The following is an 18,428-nucleotide window of genomic DNA, read 5'->3' as shown; positions in this document are numbered from 1 at the left end:
ATATATACTCTGATACACAATTAATGAGTTATACGAATATCAAACATGTAAAGTCCAAGTCATTAGATTAGGTCATTGGATGGCCCTCACTACAAACAACTTCAAATCCGGAGTGTTTCTACAACAAACAACTCTGAATCGTCATTTTCTAGGAGTATCATAGAATTGTTGCAAAATTTCCTCTAAAAGGAAGGAAATATTTCAGTTGTACCTAACCAAAAAGAATTTGTGACCCGTGCAAGAAAAAGTAACATTAGCACTAGGAGCTAAAGATATTTTCTTCAATTCTATACAATTCAAGGCTTCAGACATAACTCAGCGTCAGTCCTCACTCAATGAGTTCGTACGTTGAAGTCATTGACCGATGGAAGATCGGAGCATTTTTATATTGAAAGCTTAAGAGGGTTGTAAAGTCGTTTTCTGTTTCTTTTCATCATTTATAAGATAGGAATCTATATCCATCAAGGATGAATACTAAGAAGGCAGGTTGAACAGGTTGAATACCCAGGGACTCGGGTACCCATCCCTTAACCACCATTCAAAGATGACCGAGGTTACTTGCCGTGAAACTGCCGGAGAATACAAATCGGGTCATAAGGGCATCATCACTAGGGTAGAATGATCTGGGCCGCTGAGGTATTGACAGAGCTGCACAGTATCTAAGTCGCACCACAATCTAGAAGTTAGTAGATGGTGTGATGATGGTACCAGACATAATTTCAAAATGTGATAGTGACCGGCAGAACCGTTGTGCTAAGCTAAGAAACTAAAGCAAACTTGTACCGTTAGGGTCAAGGGTAATATTTCTCTGAGTTGAATATGTTTGGAAGAGGGTTAGAATAAGGTCATGTAAAGAGAACTGATAGTTGATTACAGTGATACAAACAAAACATGATTCTAGCTTACACCTATATATCATAAACAAATAGCAAAATATATGGTCATACAATGCAGAAAGTACACAAAAGTGAAAAGAAGTCGAGATTCCTATATGTAGAACAGTTGAATTGAAGTTGCAGACTGCGTAATTAATCTCACTACCTCCATCTTAACCAAAATGGCCATCTGCTACAGGCCAGGTAAGGTGAATGATGCAAAAATAGCCCAAACAGTTCATTTCCATGCCATAGATGAAGCGATTGCACATACCATGAGTTCCTACTGAATGCTACTAACATAATGGTCGTACTGAATAGGCAGAATAGCTTCCACCTGCAAACAGTATAAGTTGACATCAATGAAACCTGATGAAGGATATAAGAGACAGACAGACAAACTCAATCCTGTACAGGAATTACATAAAATTAATATCAAGAGAACATGAAGAAAAGAAAAAAAAAAGGAAATGTCCTAATTGTGTGTTGCAGAAGAAAATAGTTAATTCTAGTAATATGAAATCAGAGTTGGGCATCACCAAGTAATTGAAGTGCCTAAATCACCAGAAAACCAATTAAAGAGACCCCAAAAAAAAAACTTGCAGTCCCTGTAGACCTGAAACACTATGGTTGCCACCCATTTGGGCCACTAAACTAGCATCAAACTTCTAAAGTTTCAGCAAGTATTCAAAGATTAATTTTATCAAGTCCATAACATTGTAACTGTAAAGACCTGGTTGGATAGAATCTACTCAGCCTTGGTTCCATGATTTGATAAGTTCAGTTAATGCAACCCAAGATGTTCCCCCTTCACTCAGAGCAGCAGCTTCAGTCTTAAGAGCCTTTGTCCTCTTTCTGATTAACTCACCTTCCTCAGACTCCATTAACTCTCTAACTCACTTTTCCACCTCTGTTGCATATGCAAATCCGTCCAGCGACTCGTTCACTGGCAAAGCAATCCTTATTTCCTCCACCAAAATAACCCTATTAAATCTCTGCTCTGCACAGAGTGGCCAGGACACCATTGGCACCCCAGCTCATACCGCCTCCAACACCGAGTTCCACCCACAGTGACTCACAGCCACCTACTGAATCATGATTCAACACTGCCACTTGTGGTGCCCATGACTTCACTACAAGACCCCTATCCTTGGTTCTACTCAAGAAACCATCCGGAAGCAATAACTCCAAATCTGGGTCAGGTTGGACGGCAATAGCCACACTTTCATTATGAGAGGGTGGGTTACGCACCACCCACAAGAACCTTTGGCCACTCCTCTCTAACCCCATCGATATTTCCCCTAACTGCTCCTTTGTAAATACACCTAAGCTTCCAAAACAGAGAAACACCACACTTCCACTTGGTTGTGAGTGCAGCCATGTCAAACAATGAGGGGCATCATCACTACCACCACCTCTTTGATTCTGGGAAAAGATTAACGGTCCTATACAGTATATAGGTGGTGTGGTCTTCAGGCAAGCAGTCCATCTGATAGTGCTCTTATAACTCTAGATTCGAGTGATTCAAACATAATCCCAGCTAATTTTGGTAATTGGGTTGAGTTTTCTAGGAAACACTCATAAGCCTTATCATTACGTTCCATGACAGGTTTTGGCACATCAGAGGAATGTATTGGTGGTACTCCAGGAATACAGAGAAGGGAGTTCAGGTCTTTGAGTCTCTTGTCTGTATTTTTGTGAATAGCAGGTAGGGCGAGGAAAGAAGCTAGACATCCGGCACCAGACGTGAAGAAAAAGTAAGCTGGGATGTTCAGATCAGTAGCAACAGAAAGCCCCAGAGCACAGAAGAAGTCCATGATAAAAGCTTGAACAGTAAAATTGTTGGAGATGGAAAGGAGGGCTTTGTGAACATAGGGGTTGTTGAGCCGAAGGACTTCAAAGGTTAAGGTTTAATGGTTGGGGGAGGAAGTCGAGGAGGGAGGAAGAGAGATAGTAGAGAGATGATGGAGGGAGTAGTGGCAGAGACAAAGGCAATTTAAGGGGCGGTGTCATCAGCTCTGTAAGGAGGGGTGGTGATAAGTACATGGATACTACATGAACGATGGCAAGTGAGTATGATTTTGCCCAACTCTACCATGGAAACCAAGTGGCCAAAAGGTGGTGATGGGTATAAAACAATTGCCTCCATGACTCTGCTCCGTCTCTGCTGTGATAAAAAATAAAGGAAAATACCTTCCTCTAAGTGTTTTCCTTATAGAACCAAGGTATTATCCTGCTTCTGCTTTTCATTCTGATGGAACCTATCTCAATCAGATCAAGTCAAGGGTCCACTGATTTATTGCCAAAAAAATTAAGTGAGGGCTCTTAGTCAAAACAGCGGTAATTAGGTTACAACAAGTAGTCTACAACTTAAAGTGGACAGATGAAACAGAAATCTGTAATGTGTTAAAGACTAGAAATCAAGGAACCATAATATCTGTATGTTTACATAAAGACATTGAAAAGAAGATTATGTTTCCCCAGACGAAAATTGTAGTGTTGTCTATAAAGAGCACATATATACAGTCAAGAAAATGAAAAAATAGTAATAGTATTCATTCGTTTGTAAGTGTTCTCAAATTCAAAATTATTTTGATAAAAAAAATCAAAATTATTCTCTAGAGAATTCAATTAATCATAAACTATGATATTACATGATGCCATTAAGCACCTAAGGGTGACAAGTTTAGAGAGTTTATCATTGTAAAATATGAAAAATAATGCTAGGAAACCACAGCACGTAGGTAATTAAAATAAATTGGATCTGGAACATGTGCATCTGCATCATGCTGGAGTGAGGCTGATGTTGCCAAAATGAAGCTGAACAGAATTCATCCTCCAACAAGAAGCAGTTACATACAGATTATACTTTGACATGTTCTTTCCCGTCCTCATTTAAAATTAAAAAAAAATCGCAAACTGCATGCAACTATATACTCATACATTGGTGATCAAATTTACCTCCTCAAGCTTCTAGGAAATGCTCCTTACATATTGGTCAAGAGCTGTATTAAATTGCTCACACCTACAAGGAAATATCACTTGGCATTTTAAAGGTTTACACTTGTGTGAATCGTACAAATAATATAGCCAAACCAGTGACTTAGAAGATTGAGAGTTCATAACCAAGCCGAAGGGTTGGCAGAAGTGTTAATAATTCTTGAAGAAATAAACTAGTGTTCAAGTGGTATCATATCAAAGAATTGAGGTGCCTTAAGCAACCAGATAACTATGTAAATAGACCTGTAAAGTCACATTTCCACAAACATTAATATGATTTATGAACAGATGTAATTACACTATTAACTTCCATAAAGACTCCAGTTGGAGTTGGGGTTCGACTTTTCTAGACATTCAATTTGAATACTGCATGATCCCCTTTTCCCTTAGGCATAGAAGACAACTAAATCAGTTATAAAGAAAGAGAAGTATAGCATGAGCTATCATATGCAGAAGTGCAGAACGAAATATATGGCCTGCGTCCAAAAAAAAGTCATCTTATAATGTACCCAACACGTTGCTTTACAGTTTACAAACCATCTCATTAATTTCCTTTCTTAACAGATCAAATAGAACGATCATTTCAATAACAAAAACAAAATATCATGCATAACAGCGTCGGAAGCATAACAAATCTAGATCACATTGGCACAAGCGTAATCACTAACCCGATAGGTGTTCCAGGAGTATAGAGCGGGTTCTTCACAACGTACTCAACATACAAGTTGTAAATGTACTTCAAAGACTCCCGTAAATCGCCAGTCCTAGGGTGAGTAATCAATATAATCTGCACAATCCAAGTCATAACCGTAACATTAAAGTGATTAAACACTCAAAAACACAACTAATGCAATCCACATTTGCAAGATCAAGCGCGCACACACACTAGTAGCTAACCAAGAAACACCAAATTACTCAAAAATTGCAACGAAACTACTCCGAAAACGAAAACCTATCAATCTAAGCTGGATCTAAAAGCCAATGGAGAATTGAATTGAATCGAAACGAACCAAACCTTAATACCAGAGGGGCTCTCCATGAAGCTAAGCTTGTAAGTATTGGTCTGAAAGCTATGAAACGAGCAGCCTTGACCGGTCAATTGAGGCACTCCTAGATTCCCTTTCTCCACACTTCACCAAAAAAAAAAACACAGAAATCTTCAACGATCAAAATTATTAGGGTTTTGAAATTGAAAGTGAAAGAGGAGGTGATCGGAAATGGCGTACGCGGTGGGGTCCATCTTGGCGGTTAGGGATTTGAGGGAGAAGAGCAAGCCGAACATGAGCTTGTGATCTTGTTGAGCGTTGAGAGTGTGAAGAGGACGGTTCCATTCCCGGTAGAGTAAGCAGACGCCGTTACGGTTGAACACGTACATCATGTGGCCGTTGTTTCCCGACGCCGTCGCCGCCGGCAGCGACGGGCTTATCTCCGTTCCGCCGAAGAATTGCATCTCTTTCTCTGTTTCCAAATCTGAACGGGGTTTATAACTGAACCAAGTCCACTTGCTCTTTAGTACCAAAGCGCGGGTGGGCTTCGTGGGCCTCCAGCCAATTTGGGCTTTTTAAAATAAATACAAAGTCCATTAGTGAAGTATTTTCGATAGCTAAATCATACACGCTGCGCATACAAGATTTTTTGAGATCGCAGTGATAAACCCAATGGTATTCAGTTTCTTAAATATCACAGAATCTTATTCAGTTTCATAAATATTACGGAAATGAAGTACATTTTCTAAGTTATAAACTTGGTTGAACACCCTGCCTTGGTTCCATGATTCAACCAGTTTAGCTAATGCAGCTTTAGATGTCCCTCTACTCAATGCATCAGTTGCTTCACATGCCACCCATATACTCCATAGGGCCGTTGGTCTCCTCAGAGAGGTGGAGGTTGTGTTGATGTGCCTGAGTGTTTGACGTGGTTGGATTCACAGCCGAGAGGAAGTGTGGTCTTCCTTTGTTTTGGACCACGTTAGTGAACATATTTAGGAAACCTTAACACTATAAAATTGCAAAAACAAAATTGATGCATTGCATTTCTGATTTCTGAAGCTCCTGCAGTCCTGCAAACCTAACATGGCATTGTTAGGAAGAACATGATACCTAACAACAAAGTGTTTTTGCACATGAGTACCACGTGTCCATGATTCTAGAATGACAATTCATTTCTTTGTTTAAACACTGAAAAAAAACTGATCATATAATGCAAATATGGATATCAAATGCTTAGGTTACTGGTTTTTACCCAGTAATTTAGCATACGTATTAGATAGACGATCAATGACAAAGGAAGCTAACCTTTAACCAAGGGGTTTGCGTGAAGCTGAAATTGAAGAGGCGCATCTATATTCCAATTCTCCACACTCAGACCAAGAAGATCAGGATTTTCATATTTCAAGAACACAACAAATTGCCAAAGCGTCGGGGACGAAAAAATTGACAGCAGAAAATACGGCGATTTCATACACGGTGGGTGACTGGGGTCCATCATGGCGGTGCCCTTGCTCAGTTGGCCCTGTTTCTGTTGTCCTCCGGGTCCGCCGTCCCCGGCAGCTATTCACTCAACTCTGTTCCACCCGAAGAATTGCAGTTTGTCTCCCAGAAAATTGATTGAGGAACTATTTATAGAGCTAAGTTTTGGGCTCATGCCCCAGTTACGTTTTCATTTGGTGAGTTCTGTTACATCACTTGCATGTTGAATCCTGGCTAAATAGAACTCGGAGGAACTTTCAGAGTTGGGACACCGGAAATGCACCCATACCGGTAGAATTCTGGCTAAATATAACTCAGAGGAACTTTCAGAGTTCGGAAATGCAGCCATACCAGTAAGATTCAGCGACAGCCCGGATGCTTCAATACAGTATAAAACCTTCCATGTAATAATGTTACATAGTAAAATCCGACAGAGGATTCACACAGCAGTACGAGTGCTGCGTACAAAAAAAGCAAAACATAGAGCTTCTGGAAAATTTAAAAGTTCCAGAGTACAAATAAGCAAAACATAGAAGTAGATGCCCAAGAAATTCAAGATCGCACCGATTTTGAGAGTACTAAGTACATGACAAAACACAAAAGCAAACACCAACCTAGTTGACCATTGGCGAAAGAATAGACGAACTGAAAAAGGAAAAACTAAACCGCGTCCACCGAAACAAAAGGCACTCCGAGTAGGTTACAAACTGTCCAACTTGAGCAAGAGTTTAGTACTCCCATTTCTTCATCTCCATACCATCAGGGGCACTTCCCTCGACCTTCTTGGTGCCCACTTCTTTCCAGTTTGTCGAAAGCACAGTTCCATTTGACTCCACCTGCAACAGTTTGAAGACATATATTAGGATGCATCTCTGTTGTTTTCAGATTTTCAAGGCAACGCTCAAACCATTGCTAGATTTAAAAAAAAAGATATAGATGTATAGTGTGGTATCAAACACTAGGAAAACGCGTCTTACAAAAGATTTTCTCATGGCCCTTCTCGTGTCCTCATCGGCATCCTTGTATATGTCTTGGAAAAATTTGTTCAAAGCTGCATCGCCATCAAGCTTCTCATCTTTCTCCTGGAAAAATGCACACAGAATATTTACCCCAGTGAATTAGGTTAAGAGAATAATGAGAACAAGCTAGGTTAAAAAGAAAACCTCCTTCTTCACTTGGGCTTCAAGCTTGTCCCAATCTACCCGTTTTGGTTTGGAGGATGGGTAAGTTGGCCTTTGGGCTCCAATAACTGTAAGTAGTTACTTCTAATCAGCACCAATTTAACATAAAACTGAAACTGATAAAGGGTGGAACTCAAAAACCACAACCACTGGTTATAGGAATATTAATGTACCTGGAGTATTAACCTTTACAGGAACAAGGCTATCATTTCTGAACTCAAGAGATGTCCAATGTATAGCTTCAGCTTTGGCCAGGCGAATTTCAACTTTGGTAGACAAAACATCAAATCTACACTTTCCAGGGATTATCTGTTTCCGATAAAAGAAAAAGGAGAGAAGGAAAAAGAAAAGTCAAGGATTAATCTCTCATCCAAAAGTGTTCGGAATGAAAAGAATGTGCCTTCCCTAATACATTATTATATAACAGTTACTTAACCTAAAGCAGACACAAAGATACTGGTTGCCACTCATATGAAAAAAGAGCCGGAAAGGGTGATACCTTAAAGAATTCACTATATATAATTTGAAATCATTAATAAACAAGTTTCCGCAGCACTTTATAAGATCCAATACCTTCCCAAACAGGCGAGGCTGAAAGTGATATGTATCTTCCCCGGGAACATCAATGCTGACACTTAACTGCAAACAGCCAACATGAGCTAGTTATAAAGGAATAAAACTTGTATGAAGAGACCAGTGTACTATGTGTGTGAGCGTGCACGAGATATTCAAAAAAAGTAATGGGCAAGAACATACTATTTGTTCACCAAAGTCAACAGCAACATCTTTGGCTGGTATGCCCTTTGCAAATATAGTCACAACCACCTCTTCAGGCTTCTGGTAGAACTCATGCCTGAAATAAAAACCATAAATGGATCCCTCTAGCTACACTCTTAACATAATAATGCGAAATCTAGAACAGCCTATAAAACAAAATCTCAGGCAGGAAACAGGAATTGCCAATACAATTATTGAATGTCCTTGAGAACTAAAAGATATGCAACATGAACTGATTCCTGATCACCAACCTGTATTTTGGTTTGGCAGGTGCTATTGGCACCTCATCAGAAGGCGGCTCTGCTGGCTGGACATCTTTTGCAGATGAAACACTCTCTGTAGTGGTTGTTTCCATTGGTTGCTCAGGCAGCTCTCCATTTTCTTCTGATCAGACAAACAAACAGTACACAATAAGACAACCAGAATGTAATCAACATGTCAAAGTGTCATATCATACATCACCAAGCGAAAAGATTGTAGCAAACTAACCACTCACCTGCAATGAGTTTGTCACACTCTTCTATCAGTTTAGAAAATCTAGATTCCCCCAGTGCCAAAGAAGCCCCAAGCTCCAACGCCGCCTTTGCGGTCTGATATTCCTCGAGCTTCATGCAGGCAATTCTAGTAAAGCAAACAAAAAGAAAGAAAGAAAAAGCATCACAAATCAGAGCCACGGGCACGGAATCAAACTGACAACATCTACGGCAAGGAGCTGATACATGCCAATGTGAATGCTGGAGTATACGTATCATCTAACACAGCTCGATGACGCAACATAATCGATAGAGTTGATCATTTTATATACTTTTCTAGTTTAACAGTTACAACAAAATTAGTCACCACAAGCAACACGAAATCGCAATCCCTAATCAGAACTTAGGTACAAAACAATTACGAAAACTTGAAACTAAAACTTCATAATCGGCATTATAACACTAGGAATCAAAACGCTGCGTTGCACAGAGAGTACTCACCCCTTGCGCATGTAGGCCTTAAACAAAGACGCGTCCAACTCAATCGCCTTATTCGCGTCCGCAACCGCCTCTGCACCAAAAAAAACGACTCAGCTTCACACAATTCAATTGAAAATGTCTCACAAGAAGCCGACGACGAAGAAGCGTCGGGAAATTGCAAGAAAGCGCGAGGGAGGGGGAGGAGTCTGTTACCGGTGAGATTGCCGGATTTGATGTTGGCCTGAGCGCGGTCGGAGTAGAGCTCGGAGTTGTTGGGGTCGAGGGAGATGGCTTGGGTGTAGAGGTCAACGGCGAGCTCGAAGTGGTCGTCGATGAAGGCCTCCTTGGCCTGCTTCTCGAGATCGGAAGCCATGGAAGACTTGGGAGATGGGAAGAAGAAGAAGGGTCCAGAAAGTAAACAAAGAGAGAGAGACTGATTGACTGACTTGTGGTGGTGGCAATACAGAAGTGAATTATATATTCGATCTTCTGGGGAGGACTCTTCGAATTTTTCTGGTTTGGGCCTGGCCTTTCACTAAATTACCGCTTTGAGCACGCCAAAGAAGCCCAAAAATAAAATAAAAAATCATTTATTAATAAAATGAAATGCGACTGACTATGTTATTACTCAATATTGTGGAATTTTACTAGTCTGATGATTTGTAATTTCGATTATCTGAGTCTTCTTCTACTTGATATATAATGTCTCTATCATGTTTGTTGATTATATTCAACTCCCTAGATTGGTTAATTCTTCACCTACTTACTATGCCGCTAAATAAGTATATCAACGTATTTCATTCTTCAGTCAGTTCAGTGTAAGTTTACGTGGCTCATATCTTTTTAACTCCGAAATGGCAATTGAGGTTACAAATGGTGTTAGTTCTTGACAATTGGGGTTGCATTCTCACACACCTTTGGAGCAAGGCAAGTTCCTCATCCTTTCTTTGATACTTCCATGTTTTACTATTATGTATTCCAGAAAAACGGTAGGTACGTGTATGAGAATGAAAATGCAACCGAGAATGATTAAGAACACATCTATAGAGACAGCATCCCACTGATACCAGGGAGCTTCCATCCATTTACATTAATATTGACTTCATGATATCTATAATAAGCTTCAACGAAAGAGGATCGATCGCATTGTGTATAGGAATGCCCTAGGAAACTACCATACATATTACATAGTGATCGATCGATTTCACAATTATTGACTTCAGTTCCCATTGACTTTCAATATATGGGGCTACTGGTGGAGCATTTCACTAATTGGTCAATTTGTGACACTTAAGAGTCGCATGATGAGCACGAATCTAATTTGCCTGCATTAAACCTTTATATCAAAAACTAAGCTTATATCAAGCACGGGTTTCACTACTGCATTCTTTAACAATCCCACACGCACTTGCGAACTTGGATTGAAGACACGGTGCAGCTCACGAATTTCGACGGCAATATGATCCAATTTTGATGAACAATCAAGAGAGAAATTTCACATCTAAAGGTTTTAAACATCATGTGAAGATCTGTGTTCTCTGTCAAATAATCAATACACATCACTCGGAGCCCAAAACATATGCGGGCTGACCACATCACTGGGAAAAGTTTCAAACCCTAGCCGGTCTATCTTCTTCGTCTTGCTTATTAAATACGACTCGATCGGTCTCAACTCTCAACCATAAACCCTAGCCAGTCAGTATGAAGAAGCAAGTTTCCTCATCATCAGCAGAAACCGTAGCCAACATCGAAGACCTCCTCACACAAATCCTCTTGCGCGTGCAAGCTAGAACCCTAGCCCGCTTCAAATGTGTCTCCAAGCATTGGCTTTCTCTCATCTCCAGTCCAAGCTTCCGCAACTCCCTCGCTAACAATAAATCCCTGTATATCTGTAGCGTCGAGCTCATTGGCGGTAAATCCTGTAACTCGTGGACTGAACGGTACCGTGTTCAGGAAATCAAATTAAGCGACTTGTTATCCTTTTCCGATGCCACTACACCCACCACCACATTTCCGTCCCGTTCTAAATCCAATTCCAAGAGTAGCATGCTACGAGAAGTCGCTTTTCTGATCGGCGATGACGGCGATTTAGTTCCCGTCGGTATGGGATTTGGTGTCTCTGACTCCCGAATTGTTCACGCCGGCGACTTAAATCTCCGCCCCTAAACCATCCTACATTCTGGAGACTACTGATCGATCCAGACGCCAGGTTCATTATTTAGCTCTGTGATTCCTGGAATCAAACTACATAAGCGTATGTGTCGTCCTTACCTGCAGGAGATCGATGGTAAACTATACGCTCTCTCTGACACAGGCTTTGCGGTATTTTACCCCAAAACCAAGGTATGGGATCCTCTTCGGCCTCTTCCAGTTCAGAAGGGTTATTACATCGATCGGCTTTTGTTCAGCTTTGGGCAGAAAAATCTTTGCCAGGGTCACAATGGGATGGCTTCAAGAATACAGTCTTCTTTGACGTGGCTTCCCCTCATAGATCATGGACTAGAGTTGAACGACCATTGTTGCAGTTTATGAGTGCCTCACATAGTCCCATAGAAAGCCTTTAGTTCTGGACTTGGATGACTTCGAGAAGCTATTGTTTAGTTATGATATCAATGATGAACTAATACTAGTTCAGCACATCCTGCTGTCCGATGAAGGTGAAGTTGCCTAGTTTGCCTCCGTCGGAGGTAAAACGATTTTATTGTGCCCATATTGGAGATCAAAACATTTGCTTCTCATTTATGTATAACGAGAATGATCATGTCGTACCTGTTCTTGTCTTGGTTCTCGAATTTCCCTATTCGAAATCTGATGCCAGCCATCCACGTTTTCTGAGTTCTACGTCGAATATTTGTGGATCATTCTCTGCAAAAACCCTGGGTTATCACCTGTTCGAATATAATTACTAAAAGGAATCTTCCAATTTCGTAAGTTCCCTCTTTGGTGGTTGCTTTGTCCTCTAACTCCATCAATTGGTAATTTGGTATAAGCTCTTGTATTAATTTCGTTATGATCGAGAACCATTCCAGGCATCATGTCTTCTAGTACTAGGTTTTGGCGGAACCACAAATCTATGTTTGGAGATGCCAGAACGTAGATTTTTACCAATATCTCATAAAACATTAAAACTTATTGCCAAATGCATATGAAGCAAGGAGGATTTTCAAAATTTTGCAGGGGCCAAGGCCACCTCTGGCCTCAATGTAGCACCGCCAGTTTTCCTCGAGTTATGTGGATCTGTTTTCATCAAGCTTTTACATCGATCACACCACATACGCACTTTTTTTTTTGTGTGCTTGTGCCTTGGTGGAAACTAAGTATATGCAGGGTGAAAATAATGTCAATCATATTGTCGTCGCCATGGTCCTAAAACTTGAGCTAAATGCCTTGATACCTACATCCCAAATTCCCAATGAAACGAGCAGGCCTTGAATATCTTGCTATGATTTAGCTTTGGTTTAGCTTAGACATTCACTTGCTACAAACACAAGTGTAGATTATTAAAGTTTATAGCCTCTCTCTCCCATAATTCAATTCTACAAACAAGCTCATTGTACCAAAGATAAGCAGGAGGGTTCCGTGAGAATGATAAAGTTCAAATTGGAAATCTAAGGTTCGTCAAAACAGAAACAACAAACCCTTATGCCTTTGATTCAGAGTCAATAGATGTGGCTTTAGCCTCATCCAGCTTCGTTTGGTCCGAAGTAATACCCTGCAGCGTTTTGTAGAACTCCTCAGGAAGAGGACCAGGCCGGTGAATTGGAACGTGTTTGGGAACTGGAGCATCATTCTCGATAACCTCACACTCGTAATCATCCGGAACACCCCATGGATCCCATTCTGCAATACAAGAAAATAAACAAATCAAACCATCACAAACAATCCACTCGGTTTCATATATTCATAGAAATAAATAGCTCCTAATAGCATTAGAACTTCAACAAAACAGTCTGGATGATAGAATTGTGTACTTCGACAAACTATAACTACATCATTTGTCTCAACAAGCACTTCATAACAAACCAAAGAGAGAAACAGAACATCAAAAAGAAAAAGCACCATGTAAGAAGGACGAGATACATAAACTTTGACAACAGAATATTCAAACCTAAAACAGATAAACCAAAAAAGTACGAAGATAAACCTAAACAATCGTATTTTTCTAAGGAACAGTTTCAATGGCATATAAACATCATACTTTCACACACACTAATATTCCTATTCTGACCAGAGTTGATTTGCATTCAACTCAAGAAAATTGCATTTGATTAAATCCGTTCCACTTCCACTCAATGAAGACTGGATAATCAAAGAAGTGGTATTGCAGGAGGGGGGCATGCTTAGCATAAAATTACTTTTGGAATAGAAGCAACCAGAAAATCTGCGGCTGAATTAGATAGGCCCAACTGGCTGACTCCAAATGATTGGCACAACAGGCTAACTACTACATACATCAACCGACACAAATTTTGATCTACCAACTTTGCATTCTCAAGTAGTAATCACTATCATATCATATCCATTTGGCAAATCATAATCAGAATGAAAGCCGACAGAAATATCATATAGCAACCCGCGGATAGTCAAACAAATACTGCCTAAGCTTGAAACAAAAGATGCATATCATCGAAACTCCTGAAGGCAAACAAAACCTAACACTTAACAGTGAAAAATTCAGCAACTATAGTATCTTCAAAACAAAAGACTCCAATCAAACCTCAGCAACTAATAGAATTCCATAATCTTTACACATTTTTCCTTCACAAAAGTCTAGAAAGGCGAAAACAAAACTCACTAACCACAACAAAACTGGTAATGCCGGACCTAATCATCGAAAATTTCAACCTCAATTGCATTTTCAATCACAAATTCTAGTCAACTAAGCTAAAGCACTAACAGTCCAAACCAAAGAGCTGACAGTCTAAGCAGTATAAGCAATTTTCAACACTCCGATTTCGAACAACCAAATTCCAATTCCAATCAAATCCGGCTGAAAATTAGACTCACCGATCATCTTTCCGATGAGCGTGAGCTCGTCACGCGCCTCCTCGATGAGCTCCTCGACCTGGCCGCAGCCGAGTTTCTTCTCGATGGCCTCCCAGTCCTCCTCTTCACGGCACACCTGGAGGCGCTGCCGAGTGAAGCTCTCGACGGCTTTGCGGTAGCCTTCGTCCTCCGGGACGGCCTGGATCTCCTTTAGGGTTTTGGAGTAGAGCTCGATCAGAACCTCCCTCGCGTTTGGGACCACGTCCAGCCCTACGATCCCCGTCGTCTGCTTCACCCGGGCCATCAGAGGCCGTGCGATCGCTCGGAGAAACATCGTTTACCGTCGGATTTGTGTCTCTCTCGGCCAAGCTCCGATGGTTCTCGCTGTCTCTCAGACTCACTCACTATGAAGATGGGAAATGAAAATCGGAAGAAGCTGATGAGATTAGAATCGTTAGATGTAATGTTTGGGCCTACTCATTAGGTAGTCCATGTAAACAAGACCTTAAGCCCAAAACACCCAATTAGCTCAAATTAATTCTTTAATTTTGCCTATGATCAACCCGAATTTTTAAATGCGCAATTTATAAAATAGTACAACATGGTCCTTAAAATTGTAAATTTTAATTATAACTTGAATCGTTAAAATAATAATGTTAGTGTTGAAAGTGATAATTTTGTCCTCATAATTGTAATAATAAGTTTGACAACTAATATTACTACTTGAACAACTGGAGTTGTAATAACTCAATTAGAACTTAGAGAACAATATTACAAAGATTCAGGATAAAACTTTTTTTTTAATAAAGATTCAGGATAAAACATGGTAATTTTAAAACATCAGTCACGGGAAAATGTCTAATAGTTCCAACTATTCCAACATCTCACAAGGGATAATTAAGTTCGTTGAACATAGTAGTTCCATTGATAGTTTAACAACGTCCGTAGATTTGGCCGCAATTCAATGTTGCTACAGGCAGAAACAAATTTGCCGACCACCCTCTATTTATTTACCCTACTCATGACATGTGTCTTTTCTCAACTCATATTTAGATATTAATTTAGCATTTAGACATATGTCATGAGTTTAAAAAGATAGGCACAAGATTGGTAAATGAATGGTGGTCGACAAATTTGTTTCCGCTACAGCCTGCATATGAATTCCAAACTAGAAGGCACCAGTTCTTGAAGCTGCTGAGTAGCTTGTTGTTCTTTCCACCTTTTCTACATTCGCAAATCTTCTACCATACTTACATTCGCAAATCACCGGTACGCCCATGATACTGTACAACTTCCACTACCCTAAGGAATTGATGGGAGAATTTGGGAGCCTGCTTAATCTCCATTACTCGGTGTATATAAAGTGCAGAGATATTCCCTGTCAACTGCATCAAGGAAACAATTTAGTACATCGGATGAGAATCAAGAACACTAAGTTACTATGTACCAAGAACAAATACATTTGCACTAATTGAACATCTCAATGCGCTAAACTAAAGCCAACCCAAAAAAAATTGTTGTATTGAATTTTAGTGTTAATAGATAATTAGATACGATCTCGTTATGGTACAATTGCTCGCCAACCGTCATATTTCACAACCAATCAACAAGATAATGAATGACAAGACAATATAGATGCACATCACATATGGCACCCTTCTCTAATTAAAAGATCAAAACCGTTAATCAGAGATAGAGATCCACAGAAGAGCTAGGAAAGTACTAACTTAGTAAGTTTTAGCAAGATTATACCTTCAATTCAAGTTTATGCAAATAAGGAGATGCCCTCATGAAAGATGCCAATAGAAGAAGACAACACTCGTCGCGTTCCTTCAGTGTTATTTTCCAAATGCTTGAGATTTACGTAGGTAGGCAATACATGTTTCTCATTGTTTAGCTGAAAACCAAACAAAGAGATAAGGCGCTAACATAATCTAACAAAAGGAATCAAAACCAACACATATCTGATATAAGTACTTACCACATAACCCCGCAGTCTGTAGACCTCTAGTTGATGATGAGAATCACACTGTCTAAACGAAAGTCGGCGGGAAGAAATGGAGAGCTCAACAAGCTGTGACACATTACTAAGCAGCAAGTTTATCTCATCTCCACCGTACATAAAATGAAACAAGATTTGCATCACAAATCTCAATGCTCACAGGGGCAGTATGTTTATGTATGTGTAAATATTTCAAGGCAATTGACGGACCGATAAGTTTTAAATATCTAACTAATAGGACGAATCACTGTTAATCGCTCAAGAACTGGGCAGTGAGACAAGAAGCACTCCAGATCGAACTTGTCCGTAACAGACATGAAGTCTAGGTGATAGGAACACAAAGTGTGACGTTCTTAATGTTTATATGTCATATTCTTATGTTTTATTACTTCTTATTTAGTTGTTTTAGATTCATATTTGTCATATGTATGTTCTAAGTAGAGCTATGTCGAATTTAGATGAATTGATGATGAAATTGTGCTAAGTGTTAGAAATCCTTATTGAGCTAGGATTCTTTACTCGACTATGATTCTACTTTCCTATTTTCATTCTGTAACGACCCCAAAATTTCGAGCTTAAAAACTCAAAATTCTAAAGTCGTTAAACACCAAATAATCTCAAATAAATCGAAATCACTAAAGCGTAACAGCGGATCACATCTGAGTTTAAAATATAACTCAGTCAAGCCGATTATTACAAACCCAAATGATAATTCAACATATAACAAATGGAATTGTATAATCCTCACAACCTCACAAATAAAATCACACCAAATCGCACACACAATCCACGCTGGAACCTCACCACGACTGGATGCGATCGACTTCGAGTCTTCGGAGTCGTCACTCAATCACCACTACTCAGCACCTGCGGAAGTATCCCCTACACCATTGTAATTGGTGCACCGGGATTGCAACACAAACCCGGTAAGCTTTACAGCTCGTATGAGTAAAATATTAAAATAACTCTCGTCTCATAAAAGACACAACTCCACATCAACACAGCATAATGAAAATCATGAGAAAACGAGCAACCCATCTGGTTACTCTAATACTTTCACAAAATGGTAACTAATGAGCGCTGGTACACATCCGTTACCCCTCACTTAGTATACCGCTGATGTTGGGTAACCACCCGCCACCCAACATCCAAAACAAGCTGAGTACCCATGATCAGATAACCACCCGTTACCTCATGCAGTACTATGGCAGACAGACTAGAGCTCTAACTGTATCGTAACTTTCGCCCGGCCAAAGGCTAGGTTCCGACTTGCCTCACATGTACAATAATCTCACATCATATTGTACCACACATCACGTCCGAAGACAAATCACAATATTTCACATTATCCGTGATAAAATCACATGTACAATAATCTCACATCATATTGTACCACACATCACGTCCGAAGACAAATCACAATATTTCACATTTTTCGTGATAAAATCATGTACAATAATCACTCATCATATTGTACGTTTTAAAACTTTCACAATATATCCACAATAAAAATCATAACAGTATATTATATAGCAAACTATATATATTCGTATTTATTTACCATTTATACAATATATACATAGTCCACTATATCATATACATGTCATATTTCATAAACACCTGAAAAATTACGTACGATAATCTCACATCATATCGTACCATTAAAATCACACATGCACAATTTTTCTGTCACCGAAATGACTATTTTTAATGAATTAATAACAGTATCTAATTTAATGAACTATATATATATATATGTATTTATTACCATTATACTATATATATACGTAGTCCACTAAGTCATATACATGTTGTAATTCATTAAATAAACACACTTGCAAAAATGTTGAATCACCGCGAGGGTAGATTCGTAATTCAGTGAGATTTTACTCACCTTATTGACTTGAGCGTAATCCCACAATTCGCGATGCTAATTCCTTTCCTCGATTTAACGATCACCTTAAAAGAATAAGAAAAGAATTTAGAATCGTTTCGTAAACCTTTAAATGCCAAAACAGTAATATACGGTACTGTTCAGCAATTTTGGTTATACGAAGTTACTGTTCACTGTTCACTATTCACGGTTACTGTACAATACTCCATTAATACGTATTTCTGTACGTATAAATATTATATATGTATTTTTGTACGTATAAATATTAAATACGTATTTCCTGTACGTATAA

General features: G+C 39.4%; 3 protein-coding genes and 1 pseudogene across 5 annotated transcripts; all 4 read right to left on the bottom strand.

Moving 5' to 3' along the window:
• Positions 1-848: 848 nt before the first annotated feature.
• LOC126804084 (uncharacterized) lies at positions 849-5,356 on the bottom strand. 3 transcript variants are annotated; one of them, XM_050531849.1, is made up of 5 exons: positions 5,102-5,355; positions 4,891-5,005; positions 4,544-4,662; positions 3,837-3,900; positions 849-1,212 (listed from the first exon to the last, which is right to left on the bottom strand). In XM_050531849.1, the coding sequence occupies exons 1-4, from the start codon at positions 5,323-5,325 to the stop codon at positions 3,849-3,851; spliced, it is 510 nt and encodes a 169-aa protein (XP_050387806.1). In that variant the 5' UTR covers positions 5,326-5,355; the 3' UTR covers positions 849-1,212; positions 3,837-3,848. The 3 variants fall into 3 exon arrangements, with proteins under 3 accessions (XP_050387806.1, XP_050387807.1, XP_050387805.1); XM_050531850.1 differs by lacking the exon at positions 849-1,212 and adding an exon at positions 3,420-3,695 and having other exon boundaries at positions 5,102-5,356; XM_050531848.1 differs by lacking the exon at positions 849-1,212 and having other exon boundaries at positions 3,420-3,900.
• Positions 1,237-3,261, bottom strand: LOC126804081 (UDP-glycosyltransferase 88A1-like; annotated as a pseudogene).
• Positions 5,357-6,722: 1,366 nt separating the features above from the next.
• On the bottom strand, positions 6,723-9,690 carry LOC126804082 (protein SGT1 homolog). Its single transcript, XM_050531846.1, has 10 exons — positions 9,468-9,690; positions 9,276-9,345; positions 8,798-8,922; positions 8,553-8,685; positions 8,281-8,377; positions 8,098-8,163; positions 7,698-7,833; positions 7,507-7,592; positions 7,321-7,425; positions 6,723-7,179 (listed from the first exon to the last, which is right to left on the bottom strand). Exons 1-10 carry the CDS (start codon positions 9,625-9,627, stop codon positions 7,072-7,074), a joined length of 1,086 nt encoding a protein of 361 aa, XP_050387803.1. The 5' UTR covers positions 9,628-9,690; the 3' UTR covers positions 6,723-7,071.
• Positions 9,691-12,660: 2,970 nt separating this feature from the next.
• Positions 12,661-14,654, bottom strand: LOC126804083 (probable NADH dehydrogenase [ubiquinone] 1 alpha subcomplex subunit 5, mitochondrial). Its single transcript, XM_050531847.1, has 2 exons — positions 14,262-14,654; positions 12,661-13,094 (listed from the first exon to the last, which is right to left on the bottom strand). Exons 1-2 carry the CDS (start codon positions 14,572-14,574, stop codon positions 12,895-12,897), a joined length of 513 nt encoding a protein of 170 aa, XP_050387804.1. The 5' UTR covers positions 14,575-14,654; the 3' UTR covers positions 12,661-12,894.
• Positions 14,655-18,428: the final 3,774 nt, after the last annotated feature.

Source organism: Argentina anserina, chromosome 7 (assembly GCF_933775445.1).
Source record: "Argentina anserina chromosome 7, drPotAnse1.1, whole genome shotgun sequence".
In the NCBI taxonomy this organism is placed as follows: Eukaryota; Viridiplantae; Streptophyta; class Magnoliopsida; order Rosales; family Rosaceae; genus Argentina; species Argentina anserina.
The sequence above is the reverse complement of the archived record's forward strand: the minus strand, read 5'-3'. Positions and strand labels throughout refer to the sequence as shown.

Excerpts from the sequence above, each read along its gene's own strand:
- LOC126804084 (XM_050531850.1), bottom strand. The coding sequence starts at position 5,325 with ATGCAATTCTTCGGCGGAACGGAGATAAGCCCGTCGCTGCCGGCGGCG. Across the intron at positions 5,006-5,101 it reads GCCAAGATGGACCCCACCGC|TGTGGAGAAAGGGAATCTAG; the intron begins GTACGCCATTTC and ends TTTTTGGTGAAG. Across the intron at positions 4,663-4,890 it reads AGAGCCCCTCTGGTATTAAG|ATTATATTGATTACTCACCC; the intron begins GTTTGGTTCGTT and ends TGGATTGTGCAG.
- LOC126804082 (XM_050531846.1), bottom strand. The coding sequence starts at position 9,627 with ATGGCTTCCGATCTCGAGAAGCAGGCCAAGGAGGCCTTCATCGACGAC. Across the intron at positions 9,346-9,467 it reads CAAATCCGGCAATCTCACCG|AGGCGGTTGCGGACGCGAAT; the intron begins GTAACAGACTCC and ends TTTTTGGTGCAG. Across the intron at positions 7,180-7,320 it reads GGGCCATGAGAAAATCTTTT|GTGGAGTCAAATGGAACTGT; the intron begins GTAAGACGCGTT and ends AAACTGTTGCAG.
- LOC126804083 (XM_050531847.1), bottom strand. The coding sequence starts at position 14,574 with ATGTTTCTCCGAGCGATCGCACGGCCTCTGATGGCCCGGGTGAAGCAG. Across the intron at positions 13,095-14,261 it reads GCTCATCGGAAAGATGATCG|AATGGGATCCATGGGGTGTT; the intron begins GTGAGTCTAATT and ends CTTGTATTGCAG.